Source organism: Chiloscyllium punctatum, chromosome 25 (assembly GCF_047496795.1).
Source record: "Chiloscyllium punctatum isolate Juve2018m chromosome 25, sChiPun1.3, whole genome shotgun sequence".
In the NCBI taxonomy this organism is placed as follows: Eukaryota; Metazoa; Chordata; class Chondrichthyes; order Orectolobiformes; family Hemiscylliidae; genus Chiloscyllium; species Chiloscyllium punctatum.
In genome coordinates this window covers 36,060,948-36,078,936 of record NC_092763.1, presented here as the reverse complement: position 1 = coordinate 36,078,936, position 17,989 = coordinate 36,060,948, and the positions used below count along the sequence as shown (strand labels likewise).

Here is a 17,989-nt window from a genome sequence, read left to right as displayed (position 1 = left end):
CTATTGTCATTTCTATGCTCTGTAGGCTGTCTCTTGGAGAGAAATGAGCCAATTCAATACCAGTGCTGTAGCAACAAGATAATCATTTCTAATTTAATTCAGTGAAACTTGGCCTTCTAGTCCCTATAATTAAACAGTCATTGTCTCATAAGCAGGCTTTTTAGAGCCGATAAGTTGTCATTGAATTTAATAAGAGCTGAACCTTCTACTAATGCAGCAAAGTCACTGGTTAGAACTGAAAGGAAGGCGAGTCTATAATTTCTACAAGGGAGAGAGTCAACCTACAGGTTCAACCCCAACTCATGGCAATCAGCCACAGGCTAGAAAACTCAGTTCTGATCACATTTACATCTGTCTGCTACTTTGTCCTTTATAAATGAAGTGGTAATTTTGAGAAATTGATTTTTTTAGCACCATTATCTTGATTATTATTGTTGAATAAGACCAAACTCAAACCATCCGTTAATTCTAGAGCAGAGCAGAATTTTCCCATCCTTGCATGGTGTTAACAATGGTAGTAAAGGTGGAAAAATGGTAGTAAAGGTGGAAAAATACAGGGAGAATGAAAATACTTTTCCTGACAGAACAAACTCACAAAGGCAGCAGTCCCCTCAAAGACAGAGCTCCTAAATTTGTTTACACATATGAGATGGTTTTGTTGCCTCAGCCATATTGCAGAATTTCAAGATTGGCCTTATACACAATGCCTTTCCATGTGGTGAGGTCACTGGAGCCAGATAACCAAGAGGGAACCAATGACTTCCTTTTAAAGTGTTTTCAAGCAATGCAGAAACACTAGATATTGATTATTGCTCCTCAAAGTCACTAGTTGACCACTGAGGAAAATAATTACAGCTCTTGTGTGCTGGCATGCAGCATGTTAACCAGTTACTGCAGCAACTTGGCCACAGATGGTAATGCTGAAAACAGCAACTCACAGTGACAATTATTAGCTTCTTTCAGCACTTGTGACAAAACCTGTCTCTCAAGAATTGATTCTTCTGCCATCAGTATGTGTGCAATATGAAGATACCTCATCTGAAGTGAATTTGTTTGCTTAGTATCCGTCATCTTTCATGGATAGAAGTATGCTTTCCATGGCCATTCAGCTCCTGTAATTTTATTACCTATAAGAGACAAGCATATAAATCGTAAAGCAGGGTCTTTCTGACAAAATTGTAGAATAGTTGAGTGAGTAATAGATAAAGGTAACTTCATATAGCTTTTTGTAGTTTGTAATTCTCACATCAGTGATACTGCTATGAGATAACTGAAGCAGCTCTAATGCTTTTTAAGATGGTCATTTTTGCAGGCAGTGCAAAAATGGGAATACTCCCTTTGCCAACGCCAGATACTGTTTTCTCAAGCCACATTAGCAGAGCACTAAGCCCAGTCACACAGATCAGAAATATATTATTCACAGTCATTGAATATATTGGGGCAACATAGTGGCTCAGTGGATAGCACTGCTGCCCCACAGCACCAGGAACCTGGGTTCGATTCCAGCCTTGGATAACTGTGTGTGTGAAGTTTGCACACTCTCCTTATGACTGTGTGGTTTTCGTCCAGTTGCTCCAGTGTCCTCCGACAATCCAAAGATGTGCAGGTTAAATGGATTGGCCATGCTAAATTCCCTATAGTGTCCACAGATGTGGAGGGTGGATTAGCCATGGAAAATGCAAGGTTACAGGGATAGGGTGGGGGTGTAAGTCTGGATGGGATGCTCTTCGGATAGTCAGTGTGGATTTATTAGGCTGAATTGCTTGTTTTCATGAAGTAAGGATCCTATCATACTTTAATAAGCAGAAAGTGAAAGTCATGCACTATGATTTTCAACCAAGTGCACAGTTCACTTAACAAATACAGGGTGGATTCTATAGCAGCAGCAGCTGAGGTTGTTTGGAAACCACCTGGTTCTAATGTAGTTGTCTATTAGTAAACAGAGGATAAACTATTATTTGGAACTTTCACTTCATGAGTAGCTATTGTGATGATTCGAAGCTGCTGGATACATGGTAACTTGATCAAATCCATGTATTGCTGATATCAAAATGCTAATATTCATCTTTGCTTGAAAACTGAGAATTGCTTTGAAGTGTCCATATCTAACACTCGTATTAGTTTGAAAAGCTGTGCAAATTGATTGTGAGTCTAACAAACAGAGAAAAAAAGTTTATTTTTCCCTCATTCAGACCCCACTTATCTGGTTGTGTTTGCATTTTTCAACTGATAACAGTTAAGTGCTGGGCAATGCTGGCCCACACAAATTGCTGTGGCACTTGTCCCTGTGAAAAGCTTATCTCTGGTGGCTTAATTGTTGCCTTAGTCATGCTTTGATAGTATGTAGATGAATTATTAAAGACTGATTTCATTTCAACAACAAATTCTAATTTGTTTCATGCTAAACTCCAATGTCCACCCTCTTGGCAGATCTATAACTGGGAGTTAATTCAATATGTATTAGGATGTGAATTGGTTTATCTCTATTGCATAGATTCGATATGCCATAGACAGTAAAGTCAGTGTAGCTATCTTATTGAAACATGGATGATTCCAAAAGGTTTGACATGCTAATGTTCAGGGAATCTAGTACCAAGAGATGCTGTTTCAAAATAAGGGGTTTCTCATTTAAAACAGAAATAATATGGAAATTGAGACAAATTCACTTAAGATATGCCAGAAGGCATTGCATGATTATTTGCCTAGAAATAGAGATTAATAATGTAACATTATTTAATATATTACATTTGGTTAGTTCAAAGAATGACCTTGAGACAGTCACAAACAAACTGCTATTTAAACATATACCAGAATGCATACCCACCAGTTAAGAGTTAGTGCTAACCTATTGATTTCATTTGATTTTTAATACAACTGTAACACAGAACAGCATGAAGTAATGATTCTTCTTTGCTGGAGATCTACTGCAGAAGAGGCTTATTATGGGATTTAAAGTCTTGGATTTCTTCAGGAAATGTTATTAATTGCTTAGCTCTTTCTAGCCTAGAGTACAGGAAAGCACTGCCGACATTTGTTTCTCAAATTAGTGTTTTGAGTGTATTTTTGAAACCTTGGCACACTCCAGTCCATTAGATTCAAGTTTCAAATGGTCATCAGAAGCTAGAAAAGTAGACAAATTGGTGGGAGACTGTCAATGTTACTAAATTTTTGAAATACCAATTGTCATAGTGATCTGCTGATTGATAGGGTTGCCAATTGTGGTGAGATGAAATATGCTTGACATGAAATTTGATCATATGGCATTTAGTTGCACAGCACATGATGTCTTACAACACAGCTTTTCCACTGTATGTAAACGTTATGCATTTACCTTACAATGATTGGATCTTCAGTAATTGAGTATCGTTGCTTGCAGATGACATAAATAGCTATCATACAAGAGATGTAGAGAATCAGGTCTACCCCAGGTAGATGGAGGAAGAACAAAGGCTGAAAATTATTCCACTTTTTTAGATTGCTCAGCACATCTCTTGAGTTGAGTGGAGTTAGGATGGGTGGCAGGGGAGGAGCGTCTTCATTTACCATTCCTAAATACTCCCAGACATCCAGGAAGATAGAAAACCCCATGGCAGAATGTTATAGGGGCCTGAATGATGTGGGCTATGGCAAAATTTGTGGCAGAATTACTTGAAAAGCTGCTGATTCCCATCACATTGTCAGGAGCAGTTTATTGCATCTTTTATGGATCTGACTTGAGGTGGGTTTCTTGTTAGGTGTGGCAAGTTGCGAATTCAGACCAATTATAGATTGCTAAAGGCCTTATTAACAGCATAACTTGCCTTATTAATTTTCAGCTATCTTACCAAGCACCCTGAACAAGCCAGACGTTGAGACTTCTCTACTGGATGTCAGACCGACTGGCAGCTTCAGCTTGCCACTGGCTGCGAAATGCCTCCATGTTGCTCAGCACCAAACAGCCTCTTAGGGCATGTTTCCAGCATGGACTGCTTATCCATGGACACTAGCATCTGACATTAGCCAATTGCCTCATGATCCTCATAGCACCTCTCGAAACTACTTGCAGACTGCTTATGAAGCAAAGTTTTGCATTTTAGGGTGCACTGGCAACCAACATTGAAAGGTTGCTGCAAGATAATTTTTCACACACAGACAGGCACCCAGCTTACAGACTGAACCAGGCCGCATCTCAAGGCTACTTGCTTGCTCTCTTAGCTCTTGCTCACAGCACCCATGCCTTGTCTGTTAGCACATTGGCTGTTAAGCCAGAACCAGAGGCTACCAGTGCTGCCATGTTGATGTGTTCTTTTGCACAGATACAGTGATAGTCTGCTTGTCAGTAAAGATCTAGGGTGAGATACCATCTTGCTATATGGCAGACCAAACTGCAAATTTAACACCTACCACATGTCCCAGCTACTTGTGCAGCAACACAATACATGTTTATTCAACCAAATGACCATGTCAGAAAGTGGGTGGGGTCTAGTCTCAGTCCAGTCAAATGGCTACTGTCTGTCAGAGGATCCTTGATGCCATCAATCACAAGCACAGTCTGCACACAGTTCAGGGGCTCGGACACAGTCTGTTGTCTAGTTGGGCTGGTCACGGTTGGGAATATGTCTAACTGCAATTGAGGGAGGAGGCAATGATCAATTCTATAAGGCTATCACAAGACTCAGGGAAATTGTGTATCGTCCACTGGGGAGAACAAACACAGTGGTCAGGGGTCTGGTCAGCCATATCTAAGTCCTGTTCTTCAAAGTAGGTCGGCAATCCGGGATGAATAATATCCTGGGGTCTGTCCATTGAACATTGAGGGATGTGCAAGAGGCTGAGTGTTTTTTTCACATGTTGAGCATAGCAAGATAATCTACTGCAGTCTGTGTTGTGTGTAAACCCAGAAGTTAGGGAGGATTAGAGACACTTGCTAGAGACATGGATCAAAGAAGAAAATATGAAGTTGCAAACCATTGACAGAAAGTTTTACTTTTCTTCTGGTTGAATAGAAACAATGTCCATGAGATTCATCTTCTGTTCCAGGACACTTCATATGGGAGAGTTCATAATCTTAGGCAAAAGAAGAGTGGGTGAATGAGAGCAAAGTGGGGGTGAATGGGAATGACAATTTCTAAGGGAACTGATTAAATAGAAAAATAAGTTATAAACAAGTACCCAAAAATGTAAAGAGGCTTGGGAGGAGGCTATTGTGAATCATGAACACCAGCATGGGCCAGTTGTATCAAATAGTTCATTTCTGTGCTATTCATATTATTATAAAATGACTATTGTTACATCCAAAGTGCAGATATTATTTTGGAGTTTTCTTCTGTTTGTTCGTCCAAGAAATAGATACCTGTTTAGTGATTGATCCATGGGCAGAATGTGCGCTGTACGTGGGATTTCAGATTCTGGCAAAAGCATATGTGAAGTGACTGTACCAAGGTCAGGTAGCCCACATAGAATATGAGTTCCCTGATTGGGGCTGTTAATCTGATCCAATCAGGGATCTCTGGCTGACAGATAAAAACAGGAGTGTCAGAGGTTCTGTTCACTCTGAGGAAGCTGGATCAGTGTCAAGAACTCTCCACAAGTGAATAAAGGGTGAATTGGTGCCGGGATATTGGTCTCTGTGGAGTTATTTCAGTATGAACATCATGCGGGCCTTTGAATCAAACCTGATCTGGTCATTCCCTTTTTTCTGCAGCAATCACTTAGTAGAAATTCGCCTGATGTATCCCAAGCTCCTTTCTATATCTCTTTTCATTCTGGGGCTCAATGGTGAGAAACATGGAGCCTTGGTAGTGTTTTGCTGCAATCTCTGTACTCAGTGAATCATTGTGCTATTGATTGTTTCTATACTCTTTATGTTTCACCCGAGAACTCAGACTCTGCCTTGGAGTTACTATCAAACACAATATTTTGTTTTGTTTGAAACTTGGTGTTCATTAAATGATTACCATTTTCCAATAAAAGCAAATAGTTGAAGGGGCATTTTTTATAAAAACAAACCAGCAAATATTTGAGGTCCAAAGTACCTCTGAATTTCCTTCATTCAGCTTTATTATTCCTACTATCTGAAAACTGTGCTAATATTTGGACCACACCCTAGTACAAAAAGCCATTCACCTTGACATTTTCTTCTATTTAGAAAGTTTCTGTTGACTTGGGCAGAACTTATTCCAAAGAGGCTCATTATTTGACCTTTATGTGTTGGTCTTTCTAACAAAGAGGCAGATCGGCCAGATAGATTTTCTTGCCATTGTTCTATTGTCAGGAAGTTTTACCTCTTGGTGCTTAGTAGGAAGTGCAAACAAAATGTGATGAATGGAGAAAAATCTAATTATGTAAAGAGAGATCAATAGCCTTGCCAACTTGAAAATCCAAGGGTTCACATATGTGACTTCTGAGAGTGACAGTGTACAAGGTAATGCAAAAGTATACGTCATTTTAAAATTCAAAAATTGCTGATTGATAATGCCATCCTTTCCTTTTCCAAGTAATGCTTTAAATATTTTGTCTAAACAGTAAATGGCCATGATAAAAATCTGAGAAGTCTATATCAAACTTGTCCACTAGAGTTAGTAATATTAGTGATTGAGGATAGTACACAACATTGTGTTGTCCAGCAGCTGGGCTGTACACAATGATGACCCCAATAACCCTTTCCTGCCTTCTTTTCATACATGAGCATGATAATAAATCAAGTAATAATACAGCTCTCTACACAGCCATTGATACAAACACTAGTTTTCTATAAATACAAATAATCCAAGAACAGAGTACTTAATAGATTTGTGATTTGATGCAAAAGAAGCCACATATCCAATAGCAACTAATAGTTCATTTCTCAAAATTGATGATGTACAAACCAGACCTTTGTGGTTATTTCCACAGAATTTTGTCTTCAACTGTTGTATTTTTTTTCCTAGTTTTTATTTGTCAGGTGAAACCCTTGATTCCTTGTTGTTTACAGTTGTCAAAATTTCAATGGCCCATAGTGAGGGATGGAATTTTAGAACTTAGTTTTCATTCACTTAGAATTTTTATTTACATTATATGCAACGTACCTCCAACAAAAAAAAAGTCCTCTTTTAGCCAGCTCCAAGTTGATATTTTTGAATCAACTTGTTCAGTGATGTTATTAAACATCTCTGAAACAGATGGGGCTGGAACCCAGACCTTTTGGTCGAGAGGTAAGGACACTACCACTGCATAACAAGAGCCTTTCTAGTCTGCTCCAACTGTACCAAATTAACAGTGTGCAAGTGTGGATTAATGTGAAGGAAAGCCAGCACAGAATGTTCATAGACAAGTCATGCTTAATCAACTTGATTGAGCATTTTTGATGAGGTAACAGAGGGATAAGAAGTGAATACAGTTAAGGTATTGTGCACAGATTTCAAAAGGTAATAAACTTGTCAGCAAAATTGAAGCCCATGAAATGAAAATGACAGTGGCAATTCTGACACCAATTGGTTGAGTGACAGGAAACAAAGTAATGGAGAACAGTTGTCTTTCAGATTGGAGAACGGTATACAGTATAACTCCCCACAGGTTGATACTAGGGCCACTACTTTTCTTTGGGTGCACAGGACACAAAAGCAATATTTGAAAATGGCACTAAAGTTAGAAGTACAGTGAACTGTACGAATGATATTGGTAAATATCACGAGGGCTGGTGCGTGGGTGGAGAGGTAGAAGATAAAAGTTAATGCAAATAAGTAACAAATTATACATTTTGGCAGGAAAATGAGAAGACATAATTTATAATAAAGTGCAAAATTCTAAGAAGGTCAAAAACAGAGCTCTAGTTGGTGATGTAGTGGTTTGTGCACAAATCCTTGAAGGTAATTGGACAGGTTGAGCAACTGGTTAACAAGGCATATGACACCCTGGGCATAAAGTACAGAAGTTGAATTGATCTTTTATAAAATACTGATTCAGAATCAATTGGAGAAACATTTCCAATTCTGGCCACTGATGATTAGGAAGAATGTGAATCAAACCTTTGGACAGGTGCAGAAAAAATTCTAAGGGCTGTTCATTGAAGAACAAATTCAGTTATACAGATAAGTTTGAGAAATTGGGATTGTTTCCTTCAGAAAACAGAAAGAAAGAGGATTATTGATAGAGTTGCTGAAAATAGTAAGGAGTCTAGACAGGAAATACATATAAAGAAAATATTCCCATCAGCAGAAGAGTTGACAACTAGAAGACACCAATTTAAGAGGGTGGGCAAATGAAAAGAGAGAGAGGCAGAATAGGCTGGGACTTTTTTCTCCGGAACGTCAGAGGCTGAGGGGTGACCTTATAGAGGTTTATAAAATCATGAGGGGCATAGATAGGATGAATAGCCAAGGTCTTTTTCCTAAGATAGGGAAGTCCAAAACTAGACGGCATAGGTTTAAGATGAGAGGGGAAAGATTTTAAAGAAGGATCTAAGGGGTAATTTTTTCCATGAAGAGGATGGTGCATGTATGAAATGAGCTGCCAGGAAAATGGTAGAGGCTGGTACAATTACAGCATTTAAAAGGTATCAGGATGGGTATGTGAATGGGAAGGGTTTGAAAGGATGTGGGCCAAATGTTGGCAGATAGGACTAGACCAGTTTGGGATGAATGGTCGTCATGAACATGTTGGCCCAAAGAGTCTGTTTCTGTGCTGTATGACTTGATAACTCTATAAATGGTTATAACCTGGATTACACGGAGTATGATGGAAATGCATTCAATTTCTGAAAGGAATTGGATAAGCACCTAAACAGCAGTGGGTGTGAAAGTTTCAGGGTAGTTGGACTAGCTGAGTTACAGAGGGCCAGCATGGGCATAATAGGATGAATGACCACCTTCTAGACATATAGAATCTCTACAGTGTGGAAACAGACCCTCCGGCCCAACAAGACACGGAATCGAACGTGGGTCCCTGGTGCTGTGAGGCAGCAATGCTAACCACTGAGCCACCGTGATGCCCCATTCTGTGATTCTAAGATTTTGCTGTAACTTTAGTGTCCAAGGGTGATTGTTACATTTAACTCAATACTTATGTTGTTTTGTTTTATTTTTGGCCTGTTCACTGTTGTAAGCACCCACCTAAAAATAAAGACTTTCATTTCTGTAGTGTTGTTCATAACCTCTGAGGTCTTAAAGTGTTTCCAGCTAATTAACTAACCCAATCTTCTGATCCCTGGTTTTTTGTGGAAATATATTATCCATGTTGCACACAATCACATGTCACAGGTAGCATTGTGTTAATGACCTGAATACTATTTTAATGGTGTTGATTGACCGATTTATAAAAGGGAAAATTGCTCTCCTCTTCTATGAAACAGCTCCATGAAATCCTTTACATTCCTCAAAGAGAACTAACATAGCCTTAGCTTAATGGGTAAACTGAAGGATGACCACTCCTGAAAGTCGAAGCACTCCATCCGTCTCAGCCTGCACTTTATGTTGGAGTGGGACTTGAACCAACATCCTCTGATTCAGGCAAAACAGCTACACCATTGACATCTATGGTAGAATCTTCTGGTTTTGGCAAATGTCTTGTTTCCTTATTCAAAAGATGCTGAGACATTGAGCTAACACCTGAGGACTAGGTCTGCCAGTCCAATCTTTCTCTATTCAGGCTGTTCAGAATTCAGAACAACCTCGGTTGTCCAAATGGCAATTATCTGAATTTCAGATTATCCGAACAAGATCTCAAGGTCCCATAAAAACGTTGTCTGTTATCTGAACAATTGGTTATCTGAACAATCAGTTATCTGAACAAAATACTTCTCGCCCGTCTCATTCGGATAACCGAGGTTGTTCTGTACCGTCTTTCATTAAAATCAAATCCCCAGGGGCGAAAGTCACACCATTAAGAGTTGCCAGCCAATCAGAGGTCAGCAGGTCTCATTGATTCCATTCCAACTCCAGACTTAGAAAATTTCATTCTTGGTGATGCTAGATTCGATATGGCTCTAGGAGTAGCTGCACATACCACGATTTAAACTAAAGGTCTTCTAGTGTCTGGATAGCAGAACGCATACATCCAGTAGGTCACTGATAAATCTGGCATCTTTTATTCTGCCATTGACAATGATTTTCTGTCAGTATGTGCACTAAATTATCCTGCTTTCACCTCACTTGTTAATCTTAAACTGTGTATATATTACAGTTTTATTATTACATGAAACCTCAAAAACCCTATTATTTTCATCCACATAATTAAATGCACTTTATTATAATTTTCCTGTCAGGAAACATACCTGGCAACACTGTGCAAGCATTGTTGCATTATCAGAAATATAAACTAGCTCTGGACTTACACTGTTTCATACATTCTCATTTGACGTCAGTCAACTGACATTAGGCCATGGCATAGCCGTGAAATTTGATTGCTTTTAAAGATGCATGAATTATGCCTGTCAATTCATGCAATGGAATAGCTAGACTCTGTTCTCATACAGGACAAACAACATTTGAATGCAAATCCTTCCCTCAAGTTATACCTTTTTTTTGTAGGCCCCAGTGGCTTTGAAGAAATGACTCTGTTTGTACTGAACAGTAGATTCCACATTCATTGACGTTGCTAACTTAATTGATCTCAGCCTAGGAAATGTTAAAACCTTTATTTGTTTTCAACAGCATTTGGTTGGAGAAAGGAAATATTTGGCTAGGCATCTCATGTCTATCACTACACTCCTAGCAGCAGCACATACAGGTAGATATTAGAGAAAGACAGGATCAGACTAGCTATACATGTCAGATATGCTGCCAGCACTTGCTGACGAGACACAAATGTTGGCTTGTGCTTTTCTGGTGATAAGAATTAGGATCAATCATTTGTTCTCTTATTGAAAAAGTTAAGAACCAGGCCAAATTTTGTTCCAGAGACAGGAGTTCACCTCGACCAGTTGGAGATTGATGGAAAATCCATGGCACTTCCAATGGGGAGATCCAAGGCAATTAAGCACCTTGTCAAGCATGTCAGACTGTATCTGACTGTTCTTACAAAGAGACCCCCAGTAGGTCAGAAATCCCATCGTGAGAGTTGCTAGCTAGTCAGAGACCATTAGCTCTCTATCACCAGTAACACCACTGGGAGTAATGGTCACTGCTATAATACATTGAGGCCCAGTCCCAAGATCAGTGCTGGACCCCAAGGATAGATGACTGATGATGTGTTGGAGGGGGGAGGCAGAGAGTAGGGCAGGGTTGTGGTTTTCCCAACGCCACATTTTTCAGAGGGAACTAGGTGGACTTTGTGAGAAATGAGAAAGCCGTGTAAATCGTGTTTAATCCATCAGCCACTACTAACTTTGGTTACACTCAGGACTTAAATGGTTCAATAATTTGTCAGTCTTCCTGCTGCTGGCATATCACCTGAACTTACCCTTGACTCCATCTCCACGTGACCTGTTACAATACTGATCCTTGAGGTGTTATATTAGCTATTTGATTACAAAAATAAACAAGTTGAAAATCTCAGCTATTTCTAAATATGTCTTTTAAAAGAGAAAAAGAGTGTTTTATTATATAATTGCAGCACCAGTTTTAACTCCACTGCTTGGTGGAAACTGGATATTACAAAGTGAAAAATTGCAGAGATATACTTACTATCCCATTCCTGTACTTTCCCATGTTCCTTAGGACCTCTTCCTGAATTGTCTAAGCAACTATCTCTTTCAGACAGGAACCTAAATTTTAATATTGTAATGAGATTCCTATGACTCAATACAAACATAAGAAATAGGAGCAGGAGTAGGCCATTTGGCCCATCAAACCTATCCCACTGCTCGACAAGATCATGACTGATCTGCCCCAGGCCTCAACACCTTTCTCGTACCAGTTCATCAACTCTTTGATATTTCAAAAAACTATTTACGGTCTCTCCAAATTAATCTAGCCTCCACAACACCCTGGTGTCAAGAATTCCAGACATTCACTCCTCTCCAGGGGAAAAAATATCCGTACCCTTTCAGTTTTAAATGAGTGTCCCCGTACTCTGAAACTATGTTCCTTAGTTTGAAATTCCCCCATTAGTGGAAATATCTTCTCAACATAGAATCAGTGCAGAAAGAGGTCATATGGCCTATCAAATCTGCACTGACCATCCAAACAGCTCCTCTCTCTGCTCTGCACTTTCTTGAAGTTTCTGTCCATTTAAATGTCTGTCTTTTGCTTCTGCTGACAAAGTGCATAAGCTCACGCTTTCCTACATCAAACTCCATCTACCAAGTTTTTGCTCACTTACTGACTCAACTTAACAATATCCCCTTATAAATTATTTGTATCCTTATCACAACATACCCTCTAACTCTTTTTGTGTCATCAGAAAATTTGGATAACTTACAGACTGCCCCCTCCTCCAAGTCATTAATATAGATAACAAATAATTGAGGCCCTAGGACTGATCCTTGTGGCACTCCACCATTTACATCTTTCCAACCTGAAAAAGACATGGGGACTAAAGAAAATGTTGGGGTAACAAGCAGTTGAGATATGTATGTTCCACCCATTGGTATCAGGCAGCAAGCAGCTGAACCAGCAATAATTGAAGTCTGACCAAAAAGTGTTAACTAATTATAGAGCCAGGAAGAGCATAGGCAGGATGCACATTTCATTATTAGATTTTCAAATTAGGTTCAGTCAATCAGCAGGATCATCAGGCAGGATTCTGATTTTGTCTACATTTAGTCAGTTACAAACAGTTAGGTATACCAGTCTGTGTACAAGTGTCATGAGAAATTCACTTAGTAATTACAGTTTAGCTAAATGGTTCTCTGGAGATCTTTGTATTTTGAACTATCCTTGACTGTGCGAGAGTCACTCTATTCATATCCATTTGTTTCAATTACAGGTGAGAAGCCATACAAATGTACATGGGATGCTTGTGATTGGCGCTTTGCCCGTTCTGATGAACTCACAAGACACTACAGAAAGCACACAGGAGCAAAACCCTTCAAATGCATTGCCTGCGGCCGCTGCTTTTCACGTTCAGATCATTTGGCGCTCCACATGAAGAGACACCAGAACTAGGTGAAAACCTGTTGCCCAGACAACGAGTGTGACTGATTTTGAAAATGTACAAATGAACAAAGTACTGCCACTATTCCCACACACACATACTTACATACAAACACATCAACAGAAGAGAAATAGTTTTTGAGAGGATATATTGTTGAGAAAAAAAAACAGTTGGTTACCTGGAAATCAATTATACAAAGCTTCTAATTTGCAAAAAAAAAAATAATTTTGTATTATTTATTTTTTATTTCCTGAAAAAAAGCCTTCTACGCCTGAAAGATTGTCTAGAAACCATTAGCATGTTAAGAAAATAAATTAATCATCAGCAATACTCAGATATTCATTCTACAAATAATAAACTTGGAATGTAATTAACACCAGTACTTAAATCATTTTTTTAAATTAAAGAACAAGACAGCACCTAGTTCAACGTGATAGCTTGAAAGTGACTGAAAGCAGTCTAATTATACAAACAACATTTTGATCTTATTGTTCTCCATATTAGTAAACAGAAGGTTATCTTGTTTATTTTAAATAAGCTAGCACCTGGTGAAGAGAGAAATCTGATATGAACATATAACAGAGTTTGGTCAGCCATCCTGCTCTCCCTCGAAAATCAGTCTCAATTGATGGTAGCATCATTTTGAGAATCAGCACTGCAGAGTTGTAGTAATATACTGTATTTGGCCTGTACTTCTATCTCAAGGAGCACAGTATTGCTGAATTTACTTTTATGCATTAATACATTTAGCATATATGTATTAAACATTCCTATTATGACATCATTCACAATCATTTCTCCCGTTATATTGGACAAAACAATGATTTCAAGCTTTTGAGAAAGTAGGTAGAATCAGATGCAACTAACAAGTTCAAAAGAAAAGCAATTCATGTTAGCCTGCAGCATGAATAATGCCTAACATAGTAAAATCCTGAACTGCAGCATAAGTTGATTTAGGAATGCTTCCCATTTCAACTGTGCATTCAGTCAAGAGATTTGAACAGCAGTATGTATCATCCAGACTTTCTTGTGCATCCTAAAATTCCATACTCATTTTTTAGTTAAAACAAATTAAATGTAGCTCTCTTACAATGATCAGCTATTGTGAAGCAATTATAATTAAAGCTAAGAAAAAGGGAAAAGAAATTTGCAATTTAACTCTTGAATTAAATTGAAGTGAACATAACCTCAGTATCCTGTGCCAAGAGTTCCAGCTTGAAATATGCCATTACTCTTGTTATTATCCTGATGTATATAAATTGCTAAATATTAATTTCATTGATGAAAGGCATTTGACTGTAAACAATTTGCTTAAAGACATGTTTTTGGTAATCACCATTGTGAAGATGATTCATTTTTAGAAAGTTCTGGATATAATGCACAGTAGAAAAAATGTTATAATCAACAATTGTCATTGGTTATCCCAACTGTTGTAACTGGTGAGCATAAGCATTACTGCTCGTTATTTTTAAGATTATCTATTTAAAATAACTTTCATCACCTGATTTGGATTAAGGTTGATCTGACCTTGTTTTTAAAATCCCAATGTACTAATTCAGCTAGTTTCCATAAGCACTAGTGACTGTGAAGTTTTATGAATAAATTGAACTTAGTAACCAACAATGTTAAATACATTTCCATATATAATCTTAGTATTACTTAACATGGTGATAATGGATACTCTTCTTTATGTTGCTGATAAATGTTTAAACTTATGTCTCAGCAATTCATTGCAAGACAGTTTCCAAAATTAGTGAAAGGAATCATAAAATCTTTATTATTTTTGAACAATTTGTATAAGTACTGAAGACAACAGATAAGTAAATTGAAAAATGAATTAATGACATGCTGCAATCTCAGTCCATGAAAGATATACATATTAAATTATGGGTATAAGTGTACGAATACACTGGAGTCATCAAAGTCTATCTGAAAATGCAAAGACTTGAACTGAGGCCTCTCAGGAACTAGGTTATTCAGATTTAATTTGGAGGGGTGTCAGAGATCTTGCCAGCTCCAGTGAGGAAGCAGCTCAGGAAGGTCAGGCTTGATGTTTGGTCAACAATTATCAATCTGGATATTTGCTATGTTTGGCTGCAAAAGAGGAAAGAAATCTCAGCCATATTATAATCATAAGAAAGTAATATGTTCTAGAAATTGCCTGTTTGGGTAATGATGCATTCGACCATTAGTCCCAGCCCTCATTTATTGGAGAGGTTCACAACTATCCAACATCCCAATGCGGGTTATCATTTTCAGGAAAGAAAGGGAGAGAATTGGATCAGTTCTTAACAATGACATCCACAAATTCTCTGAAGTGAATTTTACCAATTTGATTGAATCTTGGGGAGAAAGTGATTCAGTTAAAATTTTAAATGCAATATTAACAAGATTGATAGCAGTGATTATTGTCCTCACCTTGGACCATTCTGGCTGACAATCAAGGAGGTAGCATGGATAAGATGATCTAACACCGTGAAAGAGAATAGGGGATTAATAATACCCTAAACTACCAAAAGATATTTTAAAAAGCTTGATTCTGTAGATACTTAATTAAAAAATAATCGGTTAACTGAATTTACATTAATTTCAAAGTTGCACAAGAAGCTTGCAGCAGAATTAACTTTGATGGGAGATTCAGTGTGGGGTTGTATACTATTGGATGGAAAGTTTACACTAAACTTGTGGCTCATAACGTTTTTAATTATACGTTAGTTTTCTATCAAGTGCCCTAAGAAACATTGGTATGTAAATACAGGGATATCTAGTGATGTATATAATTTTTATAAGACGTTAAAGTAATGTTTATATTCTGAACAAAGGGGAAGACAATGGTGATAGTTTTGCTTTGGTTTGTTTTAAATGTATCACTTATTTTTTTAAAGTAGTGTTTCACAAATCTGAAGAAAAAATCAATATGAATGTTTAAAACAAAAATTTTTCAATATACAGCGATTTAGGATTTTGTTAAAAGCTGTACTGTAAAATAAGAGAAAATGAACAAAATAAAACGATGAAACATTACGCTTTTTTTGCATTTCTAGTTTATTCTATTTTGCCAGGTTACTTGACGTTCTTATTTAGTCAATTTCTGGTGCCAATGCCAAGGCTAGTGATTCTTAACTCACCTCTTGAAAATGACTCTTTTATGTTTGGACCGAGTCTGTAATGGGTTTAAGAGTTGAGTAGCCCTTGCGGTACCTAAAGTAAGCACAACTGAACAAAATATTGCATGTAAGTGCTAATTGATAGCACTAACAATGACATCTTCCATCACTTCACTGATAATTGACCAATGGGACTGTAATTGGCTGGATTGGATTTAACATGCTTTTTGTGGACAAGACACACCTGTGCATATTTCCATATTACCTTGCGACACCCTGGAGTTGTGACTGGCCACTTGAGTGTTTCCTTCCCTTTGGAGATTGGATCATTTTGTAAAAAAAAAAAAAAAAAAAATAGATGTCTGTTTTGGATCTGTACCAGAACAACTTGGTGATGAACACAGGTAGTTCTGTGACACAAGTCTTCAGTACTGCTGCCAGGATGTTGTCAGTGACCATAACCCTGGCTATATCCAGTACCTTCTGCGGTTTCAACAGTTTGAATTATTGAAGGCAACAGATAGGTAAATTGAAAAATGAATTAATGACATGCTCCTATCATAGTCCATGAAAGAGATACACATTAGATTATAGGTATAAGTACATAAATATACTGCAGTCATCAAAGTCTGTCTGAAAATGCAAAGAATTGAGCTGAGGTCTTTTTGGAACTAGATTACTCAGATTTAATTTGGGGCAGGAAATTGAATTGGCTGAAGACTGGCATTTGTGATGTTGGGAACTTCAGGAGTAGGACACTCATTCTCTGAGCACCTCTAGCTGAAGATGATTACCAATGCTTTGGCCCGCTTTTTGCAATGTTTGTTGAGCTGCCCCATCCAGAATGAAGGGGATAATTGTGGATCCTCCTCCTCCAGTTAGTGGCTCGTTTGTCCATGGAATCCAAACTGCAGAGTTTGGATTTGATTTGTTGCTTTTGGAATGATTTTGCTCTGTCTATCACTTGCTCTGTGTGATCTGGAGCATGCTTGTCATCTTGTGTTCTAACTTCACCATGTCTGAATCTCAATTTTTGGTATGTCTGATGCTTCTTCTGACATGCTGTCCTGCATACTTCATTAAAAATGAACTTAATCCAGAATGGCCAAACTACATTTAAAAAGACTATTCCAGCTGTTGTGTTATGGCCTTGGTAAACAGGCTGGACCTTTAAGATAGCTGCATGATAGCACAACATGTGACATTCTGATATAAAGGTACAACCTCCCTTACAGTCATTCACTCTCTATCATGAGACAATGGAATGTGTTCAGCCAATCAGCTAGGTGTATGAAATGTGCAGTACCATCAGTAAGTACAGAATGCAGACTATGGGTACAAATCTTTGATATTGTAGTCATTTAAATAGTGTTGTTAATAAACTTCAAGACATCTGTCTCAAGAAGAACCCATCTCTTTGTGGTGTATAATACATATGTGCTAACATATAGAAAATCACAAAGTGCATCAGTGTCTATACTTGCTTTTTGCAACAGCAACTCACCTTGGATAGTTTCTTTCTTTTACACATACCACTACAAATGTTTTCTCCTCAGGTAATTCATCTATCCAAATGACACCTTCCATCACATCACTGATAATTGGGAGTAGACCGTTGGGACTGTAATTGGCTGGATTGGATTTAGCTTTTTTTTATGGAGGGGACATACCTGTGCATGTTTCCTTATTACCTTGTATATGTCTGCATTGGGTCTGTACCAGAATGACTTGGTGATGGACGCAGGTAGTTCTGTCACACCCGTCTTCACTCCTGCTGCCAAGATGTTGTCAGTAGCCATAGCCCTGGCTATATTCAGTGCCTTCTGTGGATCTTTAATATCACGTGGAGTGAATTGAATTGCCTGAAGACTGGCATCTCTGAGTGGGACACG

General features: G+C 38.1%; 1 protein-coding gene across 2 annotated transcripts in view; it reads left to right on the top strand.

Annotated features, from left to right (window-relative positions):
- klf5l (Kruppel like factor 5 like) overlaps positions 1–16,014 on the top strand; it is a 63,537-nt gene extending 47,523 nt beyond the window's left edge. The window contains exon 5 of one of the 2 annotated variants that reach the window (XM_072595043.1): positions 12,823–16,014. In XM_072595043.1, coding sequence (XP_072451144.1) covers positions 12,823–13,001 — 179 coding nt within the window. In that variant the 3' untranslated portion in view covers positions 13,002–16,014. The remainder of the gene's footprint in view (positions 1–12,822) is intronic. The other variant, XM_072595044.1, reaches the window with a different exon arrangement.
- Positions 16,015–17,989: the final 1,975 nt, after the last annotated feature.